Consider the following 19927-nt stretch of genomic DNA (forward strand, 5'->3'; position numbering starts at 1 on the left):
TTAATTACGACGACTTTCGATAAAGCCATTTCTAATTTCGCACCGAATTGCTATGTAAATGAGCGATAAGGTACGCTAACTGTCTTATTACGTAAGTTGCGTGTTACCTACGAAATATATAGGGCGAAACTTAGTCTTTGCCGCAAACGACTCCGTTACAAATAATCTCGATTAAGAGTTTCGGCCCGCTCGATACGTAAATTGTGTCGTTACGAGTCTGTCGAGACGGACAAAATCGTAATAAAATATATAAAATAATCTCGAATGACCAAAACTTACTCCGATTGTGTATCGAAGAAATTCTGCCGCGTAATTCGAATTTTATCTTCCTTCCGTCGTAGGCGTAATTTGCTAAAATAAAATAACTATTATGCGTAACGAAATAATTCGCTCGTAAAGGAATGTCGGAGGTGAATTATCGGCCGACTGCAGTTTCGGATGTGGGCAAGACCACGGTGCACGCGATTTGGGTGATGCGCGAATCCTGGATTTCCATCACTTCCGTGGAATCTTGACTTATCAACGATACCCGAGATATATTATTAGATAATGCGACGTTGTTGGCGTTATCTATGCGAAACTTATTGGCCGTGTCGGACGAAGACGATGCATTTACCATGTTCAAATGTTCGGCTTTATGCGCGAGAATGGGTTGGAACTGACCGTTCGTAACGGCTACCGGTAAAGAAATTTCCGTTATTTCCCCGGATCCTATGTTTTCGTCGGTAGATATTATTTCTATGTGGGCCGTGGGAATGTCGTCGTCCGCCGTGTCCGACAGATCGCTGTCGGGCGGGCTTCCGGATTTCGTTTCTTGTCTTTGCTCCGTTAAGTTATTCGTTTTCTTCGGTTGACCCTGCCTTCTAGTCGTCTGGGCATTGTTACCTCCGTCGAAGTTGGTACATTTTAATTTCCTAGGTCGTCCCCGATAAAACTTGTGATCCAATCGACGTTTCCGTACGCTAACCGTTTCCGTACACTGATGATTTTGTAAAGAATTTTCCTGTTCGAAACCTCTTCCACACTGTTTACAATAAAAGGGACAATTTTTTTCCGTATGAATCTGTTCGTGATCCCGTAAGTGAGATTTTCTAGTAAAATTTCTACCACACAACTTACACACGAAAGGTTTGATACAACTATGAGTCAAAATGTGCGCTTTTAATTTGTCGGGTCTGTTAAACTCTTTCGGACAGCCTGCCAGAGCGCGGAAAGGGCACTTCAAACGTTTGATGGGTTCGTGAACGAGATAGTGCCTCTTTAGCTTATCTCGTCTGTTGAAAGAAGAACCGCACTGTTCGCACATGAATGGTTTTGCTCCACTATGCGTTAGCGTGTGTACTTTTAAATAGTGTTCGGTTTTAAATCCTTTACCGCAGTCTTTACAGATGTGTACGTCCGAGGTTCCGTGCGTGTGCAAGTGACGTCGAAGATATCTTTCGCAGGGAAATATTTTATTACAAGAGACAAAAGGACAAGCGTAATTATGGGACGAAGTAGCCATGTGATGATCCAGAGCGGCGGGTGTGGCATACTTGTTAAGACACTGAGAACATCGAAAAAATCTGAAATAAAAAAAATTATGTAAAATTTTCATTTCGGTTTAATTTCATTGTAATTTCAAAACTTAAATATTTCTTTTAAAATTCGGGTAATTTTGATCCATAATTTAAATAACAAAAATTTTTGGGAATGGAAGATTGAAAAATAAATATTTTGAATATTCACGTGTATGTTTTTTTTTATTAATGCGCATGCGATTATTGAGAAAAACTAAAAATCATCATCATAAAGATAAAGATATGTTTTCAATAAAACAAAATTAAACGTAAGTTTTAGCGGCAGCAAGATGTGAAACTCTCGATAGCAATAAAAATATTCTAAATCTGGTAAGCGGGGATAATTCGAGAATCCAGAGCCAATAGATTAAAAGAACAAAAAATCTGAAAAAATGTTAAAATTTCATTTTTTGGACACAATTTCATTCTTAGATTCTTTGATGGCCACGGCAGTAAATACGTCGGCCCATCACCCCAAGAATCCCAGGTTAGTTTGAGTCACATTCGTAAATTTTCCCAGATATTGATATATTGACTGCCATCCATCAAAATCAACCCGTCTCTTTGTGAATCGAACCCATGGCACTGATCTTAGCACCTGGCAAGCAGGGCACTCGCTCCAGCCTGCATTTCTGCATCTCCTTAAAATTAAATGAATTAAGTATAGGCCTAGTAGTTGTTATTAAATTTTCAGACACATTTTAAAAACTGTATTACTCTTGTTGCAAATTTACAATAGAAAGCAAATCAGCAGAATTGCAAAATGCTGAGAAAAATGTAGTTTTCTGAAAAGTAAAAATTTTGAAAACAGCTGCACTTTTATAACTATACAAAGATAGCAGTGTGTATGTATTGCCGCCGCTCGCTTTTCCCACCGTTCGTTCGTGGTCTTTGCCTATCGGAAGAAGGTTTCCGGTTCGAACCTCTTTGATGTGGTTTGCTTTTTGTGTGTAAGTTCTCCCCGCCCGAGGACACGTGGAAATTCGTTATCATTTACATATTCCAACCACGTCCTCACAGTATATAATCACAAGCTCTCGGATTGAGGGCGGTTATTGTTCCAGCACTGCGAGCTGCAATGGCTGTACGTTCTCTGAGTGAATAAACACCCCTTTGTGTTCCTAAAGACTGGTTGACGTTTGTCTCTGCGACAATATTACACGCACTACTATCTTTGCATAATTACTATATATACTATATATTATATAGTATATATATCGCAACATAGTAGTGATAAAGGACTGCATAAATACACATGCATATACACATACATAAACACATGCACACCTTCATCACTATTATGTTACGTTGCTATTGTATTGTTTTTAAGAAATCAACAGTTTCTTACTAATACTGGTACATAAATATATGACATATCAATTACCTATAGACAAATAAATTTCAAATTTATTAGCCGTAAATTTTGTTTTAAAATGATTTGATACTATGCTATATCACCAAATTTCATAATAAATGACAAGTACAGGGTATGCAAAAGGTCCATAAAACTTTAAACGTTCATAAACAATAGAAAAATTATCAGAATGAAATGAGGTTTACATGTTAAGTATTGTTGACACAGAAGAATTTTTGTTGACAAGAAAAAATTAGTTCCAAAAATCCCAACAAACGGCATTAACATACAAAAGTAATGCAAATGCAATTATTAGACAAGTGTTTGACATGGCTTCCACAACAGGCTATAATACAATTTAGCCAAATAACAAGAGTGCAATATTTCCTGAGAGATGGGTGTTACCACACGGCAAATAGCATTTTCCAATTCCAACAATGAGGAAGGACCCGATTGAAACACTTAGGAATTTAAATACCCCATAATCAGATATCACATTAAAATTCATTTTCATTGTCATTTGCATGTCAACACCACCTAGTGGTGATTTTTGAAACTAATTTTTCCCTACTGTAAAGATTCTAAAAGATTTTTTAGAATTTTTTCTTTGCTATAGGGAAATTTTATGGAAAATATCCAGTCGCGGAACTTTTACTCGATTTGCATAGCTATAGGCAGGGAAGTAGCCTATAAGAAAAGGAAGACTGCAAGAATATTTTTATTTGTGTAAGTCTTTATTATTTGTATATTTTACAATATGTCTTAAAAATAATTTTTTCCTGTCAAAAAAAAGCCCCCATGCTGACACACTTCCCACGCAAACCGTATTTCATTCCAATAATTCTTGCATTTTTTTTAATGAATGTTTATACTTTTTACAGACTTTTTGCCCACCCTGTATAAAATATGTATGTTATAAACTTACATATATAACAAATTATTTTTGTTTGTTATTTATTATAAAATTTGATGTTAAATTAAGTAGAGTGTCAAACAGGTTTTATATGTTAACAGTATTATTGGCAACTTCTGTACTTAACCATATGCATTTTCCATGGCAACGTGGTGTGGCCATGCATGTAACAAAATTTTAAATAAAAACAATTAACAAAATGCTGGATTTAGATATTATTTTAAGAAATATCTTGATATTCATATTGAAAGCAACTTGTTTTATGAAATCAAAATATTTTTCAGTACTTGTTATGAAAATTCATCATGTATAACTTCAATGCAATGTTTAAGCATGGCACATAAAATTAGAGAGTACATTTCCAAATTTGCATATAGCTTTAAGAATCTTATGAACTCTTCCAACTGCTAATGCCTCTATGCTCTGCAGAGAGAAAGAGAGAGTCCAGAGAGAAAGAGAGTCCCCTTTATTCTTCTAAGTTAATGCTAATAAAAAAATTACCTAAAAACTTTCATGACTCAAGAAAGATTGTCCAATTTCACATTATTGTCTATTGTCTACGTGAAACAAAGTTATGATATAATAAATAATTTTGCAGAATAAAAGACGAGAAAAGTAAATTTTTTGAAATAACTAGAAGAATTATTCAAAAATTTCATAATGACAATTCATCAATTCCTGGTGCCTCTGTTTGTATTTTTTTCTCCTTTATCTTGTATATAGTGTATCTATGATTGAAATAATGCATTTTACCTGCATATATATATATGTATATGGGCTAATAGTCAAGCAGGGTTCAGTTGAGTTGTCAGTCAATAAAGGTGAGAAAGACTAAATTTTGATTTTTTTTTGAAGTGAAAGGGTCTTACACAAATCCCAGTCCTATCATCCATTGATTTTGAAATGACTCACAAGCAGTGAGGCAGGATGATGGCAACAGTGTACCCATGAATACCAGGACTTAGTGGTGGTCTCTAGTGGGTACTAGCTTTCACTGTATGCAAAATTGGAGTTCAGTCTGCAGAAGGGCCATGCAGCCTGTGGTATATATACCAGATAGCACTCAGTCCATGAGTTTTGCTCCTTGTTCAAAAATTTTCTGATAATTCCATCTTGCTGCCACCACTTCTACTTTTTTTGCCCCGACGAAAAAGTGTCGTAACGACTAAGTATTTTATATATAACATATATTATTAGTATATACATATAGTAGATTATACTTCACTGTAAATTTTTAGATAATAAATATACAAGTTTTTATTTCAATACCTAATTATCAGTTCGTTACCCGTTAACGGCATCTGAAAAATTTTATGCTATAATTTTATAGAATATATTTCTGCCCGGCCAAAATGGCACTTAAAGAAGGTTATCTGTTCCCAATTAAATGTTTTTCAATAATATCAACTCTCATCCTTGTCCCACAAACACCAGGAATGACTCTGTTCTCCTATGCTTGTATTTGTGTCCTGATAGCATAAGAGAATTTATTTTTTAAATCTGACATAACAGATAACGTTGAAAAAGAAAAATTCTTGACTATATCCATAGTATTTTGATTTATAAAACTTAATAAATACCATATTGAAAAACTTAGATATAAATCAGTTTTCAATTCATTTAAACTTTAATAAATCTGAACTGCATTAATCACATCGTTAAAAAACTATGTTCAGAATTAATTTTCATTAAACTTTTAACTAGAAAGTCTTCGAAATTGCAAAAAAATAGTCTAAGAGTAAGATTGCACCATGTTACAAATGTTAAAGTTTATCTAACTCTCTTTTCTTGAATAGTTTTGCATAATTTTGTAAAATTTTCAAAGACACTTTACCTCGGTTGTGTTCTGGTTCCACGATTTGGAAACAAACTGTGGGAATACTGGTGGGCTCCCAATTCGTAGAGAGTCTGAAATGTTTTGTCACACTGATGACATCTGTAGGTCATTTCGTTCTCGTGCGATTTCGTATGTTCCAGAAAAGGATCCAAATCGTGAAACATCTCTCCGCACGTGCTTAAAATACATTTATACACCTATAATATAATTTTAATAAAAACAGCTTTAAAAATTATTACAATATTGTTAATAAATATAAATGAATTTGAAAAGAATGAATTAAATAATATTATATAATTTTATTAATTTTTTTTTATTTATACCTTTTCTCTTTTGTGCTGCTTCATATGGCTCTTCAATACAAAATAAGACTTTCCAGTAAATTTACAATATGGACAAACGTAGCCATTTTTTAAAGACGGAGTCTTCGAGGCATTTTCGGGTTCCATGGCATCATTCTACGTACAATTAATACTTATTCTAAATGAATTGTGGAATATTATGCAGTAGAAGTTTGTTAATCTACATTCAATGGCATCCTCTGGCAGTGAAATTTCATAAACTCTATATATAGTTTATGTTGTATTGTACCAAACAAACATTGTTTTATTAAAACTAGTACAAGTATTTTGTGTGCAATAATGTACGTGACTGATGTATTTTCTTTCCCACAGACCAACAGGAGAACAGAATACCTAAATAAAAGTTTCTCATACCTGGAGTGTATGTAGCTTTTATGATCTGTGTATATATAGTAGTCCATACATGCAAGGGTTTTTCATTTCCCGGTTTTTGCTTGTCCAGGATTCCGAGTAAAAAGTGAACCGTTTTCCGGAATCCTGGGATATAATTAATTGTTTTTAAGATATAAAATAAATCTTAAAATTTAATGATATAATTATTTTTCATTTTTTAAGTAACTTAATATGTCCTGCATCCTCCAAAATAATAATAATAATGCTGTGTAAAATATGTATAAAAAATTATTTTTGAATTATGTAGAAATTTTCACAAATGGAAAAAATTATTTTAAAGTTTGTTGGAAACTGCTTATAACAAAAATGCCTTTGAATTAAGCTGAAAATTTTTTTAAAAAATGAACTTAGATCAAACTTCTAACTTAGAAAGTAATTTTCGTTATTTAAATAAAACACAATATTATTGTAAATTTTTATAATAAGATTTTAAAAGGCAAAGATGGTCGATACTCCGATCGCTCGATCTAGTTCTTATTTTAGTAATGAAAAGTCCCGCTACCGAGAATGCTCTTTCCGATTCAATTGATGTGAGTAGAATTGTGTTTAATGCATTTAAGAGAAGACAGATGTTATGTGTCTTCTCACCCGTAGCCGGGAAGATTTCTATTCATTTTTGAGATGAATTGTAGTACTTCTTTTGCTCTCTAGTATTCTTGATTTGTCTACCTCGATTGCTTTAATAGCTGCATCAAGCTTATAGCCCAATAATTCAGCAGTTCGTTTGGCTTTAATAATCTGGTTTATGAAGAAAAACTTCATACTTGCATACTTCATACTCACTGTATCCTTGTCCAATTTGCACAATCTGGCATAATGCAGTTATTGAAGCTACTGGGCATGGTTAAGAATTAAGACAGCATAAGTGCAATTACTCCAGATAATACAGATTCTGACAAATAAAGAATTTTCAGAGTCCTGTCACAAATAGGCTACATATTGATTATTGACAATCTGTGACATGCCATAACAAGTAAAAATTTAAAAAACTAATAAGCAGGCTTAAAATGAATAAATACAGATGTATTCTGACAGTTTATGGGTTAATTATACTTTCTATTTCAAAGTTTCCTCAACTTTAACACAAAATAAGAAAAAAGTGAAACTTTTAAGAAATTTGCAAGATTTCCCAAATGAGAAGAATTTCTCAGGGGTTAAAAAATAGCCAGGATTTCAGATTTCCTGGGATCCCATTGGAGAAACCCTAGTACATGCACATGAATTATTATAAATATTAACTTTGTGTAATAATGTGTTAATTAATGTTTTTTTTTTGCAGTTTTTCAATCAATCTTAACATAGTACAGTCATGCACTGTATCCTCCTTAAACTAATTAAAAAGAAATAAGCAAATAGGAAGCATACAGTAGCGTGTGCTGGTATGGCAATGTTGGCAATGTTTAGACCACAATTTTGTAAAAATACAAAAATGCCTAGTGTCATAATAGGTATTTTTGATAAATCTGGCACCACTCTGATTCCATAGATATCAGATTAACAAATTTCTACTGTAAAATAATAATAAAAAAGTAATTAATTAATTTGTTTTTAATTTACTTTTAATAAAGTTTAAAAAACTTGGTAAAATTCCTTAAAGAAATTTCATTTGTACAACTATTAATAAAATTTATAACTGTCAAATTAATTACAATTAAAAATCAAGGTCTTTAGCAAAGATTCCATTGATTAGCTTGATATAATACATAATCCTCAACCAACTCAATAAATCAGATTATTTTTAGGCTACAATAATAATTATGTGTTTCACTCTTCTTTCTCTGTAAAACGCAAACGTTTTCGAACCTCGTTGGTTCTTCGTCAGGCGTAACGGAATTCTGTTCGACAAAATTTTAGAAAAAATTTGCATTCTGGAACGCTGTCGCGTGTAGCCGATGTCGTCATATTAGACTTGCGCGATGTGAGTATAGCGCTACGTCAGGGATCTGTTGAGAAAGGCTTCCCAAGCCGATGATAAGATGATCTCCTTTTTAAAATTGATGCAGTGCGTGTTACTGCGGGTGTTGAGTAAGATGTATATAGCTTCAAGCCATTTGAGGTGATCTTGTCGAAACGTGGGGTGAATGATTGCGGCACGGGTGAAAAGAGGCTCTATTTCTTGATCGGATGAATAGACTGCTAGGGCGGTGTTTTGTCTATGGTGTAATATGTCCGCTTTGTGCTCTTTGATCCTCGTCTGTATGTTGCGTTTGGTGGATCCGATGTAGATGGCTTCGCTGTTATCTCTGTGGTCGGCGATGGGTATAGAGTATATTCCCGGAAGTCTGTTTTTATCTGGAGCGTCTTTTCCGTTCCTAAGCCACTCGAAAATCGTTGGGCATCTCCTGAAAGCTAAGCGGATATCCTTTTTCTTCGCTATTTGGTAGTATATGGTCTTCAGTGCCGGATTGTAGGTGATCGGTATAAATTTAGGTGGGGAACCATTGGAAGGAGGGGTGTGGGTGGAAAGAAGCCGTAGTGCCTCAAAGTTGTTTTTGCGTGCAATGTTGTGATATCCGTGTTGTTTAGCTATATTCTTGATGTGCCGCATTTCCGAGTTGAAGGCAGCTTGTGAGGAGGAATGCGTGAGTGCCCTTTTGAGTAGCGCCTTGAAGGCTGCCATCTTGTACTGCGGAGGATCACAGGAGAATGCGGGTATATATAGAGGTTCGGTAGATGGTTTGTGATAGACTTGCGTATTGATGGAAGATTCTTCTACAGACATCCTCGAAATGGCACACCTGATCTGCTTTAACTCATTCTTTAAATTCAACGGCATTACGTACCAACAACAACGGGGTGTACCTATGGGTAGCCCAGTCGCAGGAGACCTCTGTGAGCTTGTGGTCAGAAAACTGGAATCAGAAGTCATTTCTTCTCAACGCTCACATATCCTCCTTTACCAAAGGTATATTGATGATATCCTTATATTATGGAAGGACATCCCAAATATCAGAGCCTTAGTGGACACCTTCAACGACAACCCATATGGATTAACACTAGAACTGGATCAAGCCCACCATACCCAAGCACACTTCTTGGACATTTACATCACTGTAGAAGAATCTTCCATCAATACGCAAGTCTATCACAAACCATCTACCGAACCTCTATATATACCCGCATTCTCCTGTGATCCTCCGCAGTACAAGATGGCAGCCTTCAAGGCGCTACTCAAAAGGGCACTCACGCATTCCTCCTCACAAGCTGCCTTCAACTCGGAAATGCGGCACATCAAGAATATAGCTAAACAACACGGATATCACAACATTGCACGCAAAAACAACTTTGAGGCACTACGGCTTCTTTCCACCCACACCCCTCCTTCCAATGGTTCCCCACCTAAATTTATACCGATCACCTACAATCCGGCACTGAAGACCATATACTACCAAATAGCGAAGAAAAAGGATATCCGCTTAGCTTTCAGGAGATGCCCAACGATTTTCGAGTGGCTTAGGAACGGAAAAGACGCTCCAGATAAAAACAGACTTCCGGGAATATACTCTATACCCATCGCCGACCACAGAGATAACAGCGAAGCCATCTACATCGGATCCACCAAACGCAACATACAGACGAGGATCAAAGAGCACAAAGCGGACATATTACACCATAGACAAAACACCGCCCTAGCAGTCTATTCATCCGATCAAGAAATAGAGCCTCTTTTCACCCGTGCCGCAATCATTCACCCCACGTTTCGACAAGATCACCTCAAATGGCTTGAAGCTATATACATCTTACTCAACACCCGCAGTAACACGCACTGCATCAATTTTAAAAAGGAGATCATCTTATCATCGGCTTGGGAAGCCTTTCTCAACAGATCCCTGACGTAGCGCTATACTCACATCGCGCAAGTCTAATATGACGACATCGGCTACACGCGACAGCGTTCCAGAATGCAAATTTTTTCTAAAATTTTGTCGAACAGAATTCCGTTACGCCTGACGAAGAACCAACGAGGTTCGAAAACGTTTGCGTTTTACAGAGAAAGAAGAGAGAAGCACACCGGTCAAAGGCACTAAAGTTGTTGATTTTCATTTATTTTCACTCCGGTGTTGTTCCTTTATATAATTATGTGTTTTATGTTTACATCTAAATCTCTATGAAAAACTTATTTATAAACAAACAAATTTATTTCATTACAGTAATCATGAGGACTTAATCAGTGCAATAAGTAAAATTACACTGATTTATAGAATTAATTTCATCAATATTAAATATAAATATATATAAATTTACTTTTAATATATAACTCTACTATTTATCTTATATCAAACACTTTCTCTATCCATGCAAGAGGCAGCATTGCCTTCATTGACATGAAGTGTTTGAAGAGAAGAGACATCTTACAGCAAAACATATATTCAAAGCAGAACATTGAATCCATTACTAGAAATAAAAAATATTTTTTTAAAGTTTTTAAAAAAACACTTTTTATTCATATAAATGCACTAAAAAGTAAAAAATAATTTTTTTTCCAACTTTCACAGTATTCTTGGTATTGTGTGACCAAAAGTAAGTGCAGAACACTCATGGAAAGCCCATAAAAATTGATAAAGTGTAATTAACAAGAAGAACATCGCTACATGCAACTCATATAATACTTAGTACTAACATTTATTTGATAGTTAAACATGTGGTACTTACACATGTTAATTATAAAGGGATATTTAAATTTTATTTCCCAAAATATTATTAGTTTTATAATTAACTACATTATTGATTTAATAGTATCATTCCTAGATCACCAGATTGCATATTTAAATCGTACTGTTGAGCAAGAAGTCTTGTAAATCAGAATTTAATATCAACAGCCAGATAGTGAGGCGATAAAGGCATCAGACTGCCTCTCTGATAGATCCAGCTTTGATCCAGTCTGTTTGGATCTTCAGGAATCTAAGAGGATATTTCTCTATGATCACTATTTCTATTTTTTTTTTTTACAAGAAACTAAAACACAAACTATTTGACGAGCAGAGTGAAGGTGTAAAGCTGATTAGCATTAACTTCATTGCATTACAACAAGTGTACTGGTATTCTTGTGCCATGCAAATGCTAGAGAGCACTACTTTTCTATTAATGTAAGACGATGTCACATACAGGAAAAGGAAGGAAAAATTAAGAATACGGGATAAAAAACGGCTCAGGAAAAATACTCTTAATTCAATAAAATAAAAAACCATTCAATCATCCATCACAAATTCTTTAATATTAAGAACGTTTTCAAACGCATTAAGTGTCCATCAATACTCTTAATGTTAGGATCAGTTTTAGCACTTTTTTGCCTTATATTTAAAGATGTTCACCTAACTGATGAGGGCCATTAACACCAGGGGCTGAAATGCATTTTAAGAGATATATAAGGCATTAATAGCTTCATGTGTGTGATAACACTTTCATTAAAATAATTTACTACATATGTGTAAAAAGTATATTTGTATTATATATTAATAGCATCAATTCCCTTAATACACAAACCTCAAATGCAAAATTTTGGATATTTTTGAAAAAGGCACGGGAGTTATTAAGCTTCAAGCATGCCACCCATACATTAACATGCATACATATAAAAACCCCTCCAAATTTTTTTGCATTTCTTGATGTTTCAAGGTCACGAATCCAACAATATAAACTCTTGGGTGGCCATTTTTTGACCAATTGCCATACCTTCCCTCTGATATATATATTATAGCTGGTAAAGTAAAAATGAAAACTTGACATACACAAAAAAAAAATTGAATATCATCATCAGGAACCACACATTCAAAACAGAACAAAGTTATTATAGAATGGAACAAATTCAAATCTGCTGTTTGTGGTTACAATAAAGCAATAATGTCAAAATCAAATTGTACACAGAAATCAAACACTAGATAAAGTAACATAATATTGATATAAATTTCAAAATTACAGTTTTAAAATATCTTACATCAATACCTCATATTATGTTCCTTTATCTGTAATTTGATTGTGACATGTACAGTGGAGTCCCACCAGTCCGAACTAATTCGGATCGAGCCCTGTTCGGATTAGCCAAGTTCAAATAATGCAGAAGCAAACAGCAAAACCGGTCTGGTTTAAATAGATTCAACACCATCAATGACGTCAGCACCCTAGCCTTTATTTCATCTGACTTGTACTCAATAGACAGTGCAAACAGTTTACAAAAACAAATTTTGTAATTTTGAAATGACAACCTGCCTTCATTGTTTACCTTAAAATTATTTTAACTGTAAAAAACGTTGTTTTTTAATACACAGTCCAGGATTCCAATCAGTTGACAATCAGTGAGTTAGCACACTTACTTTTGATGTTGAATGTTCTCTTTGCTCTTTGTTATTTTAGTTCAGTTTAGTCTGCTGCTATAATGGCCATGAAACAGAAACACACAATGTGTATGTTAAAAGATAAGCTGGCTGGACAAGGGTAAAAGTGCAACGAAATTGGCATTAGAATTCGGAATGGGCAAGGCCACAATAACCGACTGGAAAAAACTGCACAAAGATTGAGCAGTTTTGTGCCTCTACTTTGACAAATTGACAAACAGCAAGGCCCTCAATGTTTGACAAGCTTGATGAAGCCTTATTCATGTGGTTCACTCAGGAAAATTTTATATTAATCTAAATTTACTCTTACATTCTTCTTTGCTTGATAGCATTCATTATTCACTCCATCAGGAACACTGTTTGTTTCTTCTTCATCAGAATATGACAGTTTTGGCAATGTATGTGCTAATCCATCAGGCCAAACCTATGTATTAAAAAAACCTAGTTTAAATTGTTAAAATGATTAGCAAATATAGAAAACTGATAACTTAAAATCTACAATCATTTAAAATATCTTTAGATTTCAGTACACTAAAAAACTATTCAATTACTTTTTTTTGTACCATAATTAATTATAAAGGGATATTTAAATTTTATTTCCCAAAATATTATTAGTTTTATAATTAACTACATTATTGATTTAATAGTATCATTCCTAGATCACCAGATTGCATATTTAAATCGTACTGTTGAGCAAGAAGTCTTGTAAATCAGAATTTAATATCAACAGCCAGATAGTGAGGCGATAAAGGCATCAGACTGCCTCTCTGATAGATCCAGCTTTGATCCAGTCTGTTTGGATCTTCAGGAAATTTGAATAAGTGGATGACCAAGACTGCTAAGGCTTAAAACTACTGCTCTGGTGACTGGAATTTAATCTGGGCATTCAAATCCCGGGAATTTTCTGGGAGTTGTCTGTCCTGGATGTCAGACCCCATCCTTCACTACCCAACTACCCCATTGGCCAAACCCACAATGGATATGGATAAAAGGTGTCTTAATGCCCATTGGGCATAAGTTTGAAAAAATAAACATATATAGGTTTGCTATGCAGGCATATAGATAGCTACAAATATTATTGCATTACTGAATTTGCATTAATTTAAAATAAATTATATTAATAAATTAGATTTTTACTTGATTAATGTTTAATTTTAATTTTGATTCAAAAAAAGCTACATTTATTATTTCTTATATAATTTCCTTGTATTTTTAGAATACATTTTTGGATATACATTGACTGAACTTTGAAACATCTGAACAATAACTACTGTGTGTCATTTATAATAATCAAGATATGTGTTATTCAGTAACATTCTTTTCAGTGATTATTTTAATTGCTAGTTTACACATTAAATTTAAGTGTAAGCTATAGCATAGATACTGATTACATCAGTGTAAACTATAATATAAGTTTAATTATGAATTACAGTTATAATTGTACCATAATTACATAACATTAATATAAACTTATTTCTTAAAATTTGAAAGATTCTTAGTTATTATAAAAATGATTTTAGTATCTTTTTATTCAAACTGTTAATTGAATTATTCCATTTCAGTTCGGGTAGGAGTTAATTTCTATAAAGCTGGATTTGACAATTTTATACTACAGTTGATCTCAAGTCTCACAGGAATGAGAAACAAATTCAAGATACGGGTTTCGAGATAAAGAGGTAATAGGTTTGATTGGAGATGCAGTATTATATTAATAGAATAGCATGTATAGTACAGTATACACCTGTATTAGGTATAAATAGAATATTTTTACAGACCTTAACAGAAATAGCTTGTCAACAGTTTCTGATACCCGACTTTTTTCAACTAATAAGATACACGCCAAATTCGTAGCCAATTAGTGGCGTTAATTGCAACTATTTACTGTATTGCAAGAGATGTTTCTAAACTGCAATTTATGCTATCAAAATCAAGTCACCGAGATTTGAATTTGTAATCAACACTTCAACCTGTAATTTGAAATATAAAGGTTTTGGGAAAAAATTATTTGAGATAAACATAGAAAAATATATTGAATTTAGGCTGAAAATACAGGGGAAAAAATAAATTTCAAGTTAAATATGATTGAGATAGACAGGTTCAATTGTATTTCCAAAATTTAAACTTTTTGGAAATTTTAAAGCCATTTACTTGAAAAAACACAAAAACCACAAATATTATAAGAGGAAGAATTAAAGAGCATTATTCAATAATCAAGTATGATAACATTAATTTAAATAGAGATATGATGGTAGACGTATGCTGGGACAACATTCGATGCAAAATGGATGTGCTAAAAATAATTGTGGTTTTTGTTTTTATTCGTCTTTATTGTACACTGAGGAAGCCTAGAATGTGTTATCTAGGCAAAATGCATCCGAACAAAAACTTCAGAGATAACAATAAAAGCATTTTTCTGTTAATAGTGTATTCCAGATTTTAATTGACTCAATTCAAAATTGGCATAGAAAGAAAAAGGAAAGTTCTTTTAGGAAGTGTTTTTTAAATATAATTTTTTTTTAAATATTAGAAAACTTTTCTAGTACTTTCAGACTTCTTACATATAATCTTCTTATTCTATAATCTTCAGGGACCTAAAACATTCAGAAAATTGAAATACAGAGGGTGATCAGTTAACGAACAAATGAGATAACTAACACTTTTGCAAAAGGTTTTTATTTTTGGACAACAAACACGTGTTCAGATGATGAACATCTCACAGAACAAACACAAGAAGCGACGTAAAATAATGAATACCAATTGGTCTTCCCTTGTCTTCAAGCAACAATTCAAAACTTTTCAGAGCATGGGAGACGTCGACATTGATGCTCAACCCGGGATATACTGATCGGATAGTATTCCTCCAAACTTTGAAACTCTCCCTTGTAATTCCAGCCTTTTATTTTTCTGACAAAAATGATTCTTTTATAGTATTCGTGAGACGGTCAGGCAGGCACTCGTTAAGTATTGTGTTGGTTTTTATTTTCGAAAGGTGAGAGTATAATAGCAAAGGTGGCAGAAGATGTCTGATGTCGCTAGGCAGTATGGCTTGAACAGGGCTACAGGAAGATACTGTATTATCAAGAAGACTTAAGCATCTTAAGGAGTAACAAAAATCACATCTGAGAAATAAAGAACATTGAAGAGCTCATAATGAAACCTGAAACTGATCTGACGACAGAAGAACGCCAAGAACTCTCAATAGCAAGAACCAAGAACGCCAAGAAACTTGGCAAGATATGTTTTCTTGTGAAAAAGAAAATTAATGCCAATATCTGCTATTAAAGATCTTTTGAAGAAGTGGGAGATTGTCAGAACAACGGTCATCCAAATGGCTCCAAACCAGATTGAAGTTATTAGGCTTGGGGATCAATACAATTACAACGCTATCAATTACTTCTGAAAAATCGTGAAGAGAGAAAAACAATCGACATTAGATAGATTCTTTAACCCCCACAAACGGAACAAACATGACAAATAAAAATGTGAGACTATGTACATATGTATTTTTATCATTACATATAAATAAACGTAGTAAGAAAGTATAAATTTTTTATTTTTTGAAGTGTCCAGAACGAATTAATCAAATTCCCATAAAAACCTATGGTAAATCAGTAATCAGTTAATGAACAATTCAAATAGCAAACAAAATCTTGGAACGGATTATGTTCATTAACCGATCACCCACTGCATATTCAAACATTTGTATGTTTTATCCCTTGTAGATAGACCTAAAAAGCCCAAAAATATTATAAAAATTGTTTTGTTTTATTTTTAATTATTATAAAACTATACTTTTATGTTCTACTTAAACTTTGGAAAGTTAATGTACTGGTACATTTTGCTATCTTTTCTATCATTCTATACTACAGTTAATTCTAAATTAGAATAAGATGGGTATAAAGGAGGATGCACACATGTGGCGTGGCAAAGAAATGCGGTAGAATGACGTCACTTTTTCTCGCTGCACTAGTCAATTTTGTGCTGCTTTTCTTGTGCCACAAAAGTTGGTTGAATTCTATCTTTTGCAGCAACCGCCACCAAGATGCATTTCTATCAGCCAATAACAGTTCGTCTGGTAGTCACGTGAGAAAATACAATCACGTGGTGTTTTAATGGCAGAAAGTTTGACACACTTAACCGAGATAACTAACATCAGAATAAAGAGGAAAGGATAATAAATTTAAGACAAATTCTACACAAATAACTGTTGTAAAACGCACGTGGTGAAAAATAAGTCCGACGAGAGGATAAAGGAAATTTTAACAACTTTATTTTAATTTTCACTTGCGTTTGTTTTATTATACAGGATTCTCGATACACGTTTGTATTCCGACACTCCTTTTACAAAATCACTTAAAACTCGGCAGAATCGTAGTCGAAAAACTCGCGACAAAAGAATTGATGTACGCGACGCGTTACAGAAGGGGCGCGAAAAAGAAACTTATAACTAATTACTTAAAACTACTTATGCTAGAGAGGGAAAGAGAAGATGTAGAAAATAGGACAGAACAAGACAAGAACGGGTACCCAAACTTAGCTAGTGAACTCGTGATGGTGGCTACAACTCAGGCCTTCTTGGACGATACGAGATTCGACGACCGTATTGTTCGAATTTTCTACTTCGTGTTCTTCCGATAGACTTCCAGAAGAGCTTTTGTATCAGATTTCTAGAGTTCTTCTCTAGATTCCGTAACGTTCGGTCTGTTGCCTCCTTCGTGCTCCCGTCGGCGCGAAATTCCTGGAGACCTCACTAAACACGTCCTCACAGCTCGTCGTCTCGGCCCAAAAGAGGCCAGTCTATCCTTCTTTTAGCCCCTGCAGGCTATCCCTTTTTCTTTGTCTTATAACCAGTTCGTTGCCACCCACTGAGAGAAGTTTCCAGAAGAAAGAGAGCAGGGAACAAAGGGTAGAGAAATAAAGGGAAAGAGGAATATATATACATATATAAAAAAAAATATACAAAAAAATTATGGCGTAAGACCACATACGCCCCCCACACAAGGTTAATTACCGTAATGCGACTTACGGTAATCTAGTCTGCGACCCCTGAGGTCGTACCGTCGTTGCAGTGAAGTATTTAGTTTTATTTCAGGATCACTGCAGGTGTTTCTTTTCTCATACCAGTCTTGGTTATCCTGCGGCTCGTCTGGAGCATCGTTTGTTCGATGAGTCCAATTCCTGATGTATTCATCAACATCTTCATCGATTGGATCGTTACTAGGGTTTTCTTCTCCTGGTTTTGTTGGACATTTGTATGATTCACGTCTTTTTGTGTGTTTGTACATTGGAAAATGACACAGTTTTAGGCGATCGATATGTACAGTGAACTTATCATTCCTATTGTTATTGCCGATTTTCACTGTGACGGGGCCAAGCTTACGTAAGATCCGATAGGGTCCCTCATACTTAGCAGAAAATTTTCCCGAGTTCTTATTTCTACCTTTGTGAAGAAGCCATACACGCTGTCCCTCGCTCCAATCGTTTAATTCCCTGATTTTGTTAATACGTTTTCGATTAGCGCGATTCCGCCGTCTCCTCCTATTATATGCAGTCTTTCTTATGGCGTTTAGTCGATCTCTTAATTCCATCCCGTAAGGTCTTTCAGTCTCAACGCCCTGCGCTTCCTCGGGTAGTGCAACGGGTATGAGGTACTGCCGAGTGTTAATCGGGCGGGTAGATCTAATTATAGGTTTATGGGATGGCCCTTTCATTCCTGTTATTTCTTCAATTGAATCTGAGAAGCGTTGAGGGTATTTTTCGAGGATACCGAAAATTTTCTCCCTTTCAGCTGGTTCTAGGCCATCAAGCCCTTGAACTTTAATGGGGGTGTTAGCGAGGCAATTCATTAGTGAAACGACACTCCCAGATATGTTATGCGGCTTAGCATTCATCGACTTTCTTAGGTTTTCAACAATTTCCGGGATGTTCTTAATGACATCCATGCCTAAGATAGCCTCATATTCCACGTGTTCGGGGAAGGACATACACGCTATGGTCGTAGGGTGTTCCGCTTCGCTATAAACTACGGTGACTCGAATAAGTTGTTCGCACTCCGTTACTATCCCATCTATGCCCCGTATCCCCAATTTTTCCTCTCTAACGTTAGCTCCCCTGACGCAATCTGGTGGAATCCGTTTTAAAATTACTGAACTTAGCAAGGACTTTTCTGCTCCAGTATCTATGAGCGCGGTTACATCCTGATTATTCATCTTACCCTTAAGGAGCGGGAGACCTTTATCTGATTGAAAAACGTGTGTAGCCAGATTTAATTTTACACCAGGAGCGCGATACTGGCAATTATGACACTCCTTTATAAGTTTAAATTTTGATCTGTTCTGGGTTGGGCAGCCCCGGGCAAAGTGTCCGGTATTTCCGCAAATGAAACATTTCTTGTTCGAAGCTCTACGTTCCCTATTCTGATTACGCACGAGTTTATTCACTGCTTCTGTTAGATTCTCGATTTGCCTCTCTAAGTAGTCGATCCTATCTCTCTCGTCAATTCTGGGGATCGGGACAGTATTATGGTCGCCATTACTAAGCCTGGGATCCTCTTCTGCCGCAGTGTAAACCCCCTTTCGCTCAATCTGATCGCTACACTCTCTTTCGATTCTTTCCTCTATTTCCGCAAACTCGAACGCCTCCTCTAAGGATTTTGGGGACCGTCTCACTACATTGGCTCTTATCTTTCCGTTTAATCCTTTTATAAACCTCTCGGTGATTACATCGTCACGCAGCGCTTCGATTTTGCTATGGTCCTTAACCGCTCTGGACAACAAAGTCCTCGTACGTATAGAAAAATCAGTCACAGATTCATTGGCCGCTTGTCTCAAGTTTAACAACTGGTCAATAATATTTTTTTCCCCGGCCTTTCTCTTATCAAAGCATTTTATCAAGTCGCGTTTTATATCCTCATAGGAGGAAGGATACTGTTCTAGAAGACAGAAAAAAATATTTAGCGGCTCCCCTTTCAATCTAGCCTGGAGGACTGCAATTTTCACGACATCACTCCAACCCGCTAAGTGTGCGATATTTTCCACAGTCTGAAAGAACTGTTTTACATTTACTGAATCGCTCTGCGAATTCGAAAACATGGGTATCATCCCTAGGTACCCGGTGACTACTAACGGGAGATTACAGTTGGCCCCGTCACCATGTACAGTACTTCCTACTGGATTAC

The 19927-nt window shown here is 35.1% G+C and overlaps 1 protein-coding gene across 1 annotated transcript in view; it reads right to left on the reverse strand.

Moving 5' to 3' along the window:
* Window positions 1-381: 381 nt before the first annotated feature.
* The window catches only part of LOC136974618 (uncharacterized), a 77842-nt gene continuing 58296 nt past the window's right edge, over window positions 382-19927 (reverse strand). Inside the window, exons 10-13 of the mRNA XM_067269547.1 lie at window positions 13061-13174; window positions 5987-6121; window positions 5661-5860; window positions 382-1565 (exon numbers count right to left, since the gene is read on the reverse strand). Coding sequence (XP_067125648.1) covers window positions 416-1565; window positions 5661-5860; window positions 5987-6121; window positions 13061-13174 — 1599 coding nt within the window. The 3' untranslated portion in view covers window positions 382-415. The remainder of the gene's footprint in view (window positions 1566-5660; window positions 5861-5986; window positions 6122-13060; window positions 13175-19927) is intronic.

Source organism: Centruroides vittatus, unplaced genomic scaffold, assembly GCF_030686945.1.
Source record: "Centruroides vittatus isolate TY-2023 unplaced genomic scaffold, ASM3068694v2 contig_351, whole genome shotgun sequence".
Taxonomy (NCBI): Eukaryota; Metazoa; Arthropoda; class Arachnida; order Scorpiones; family Buthidae; genus Centruroides; species Centruroides vittatus.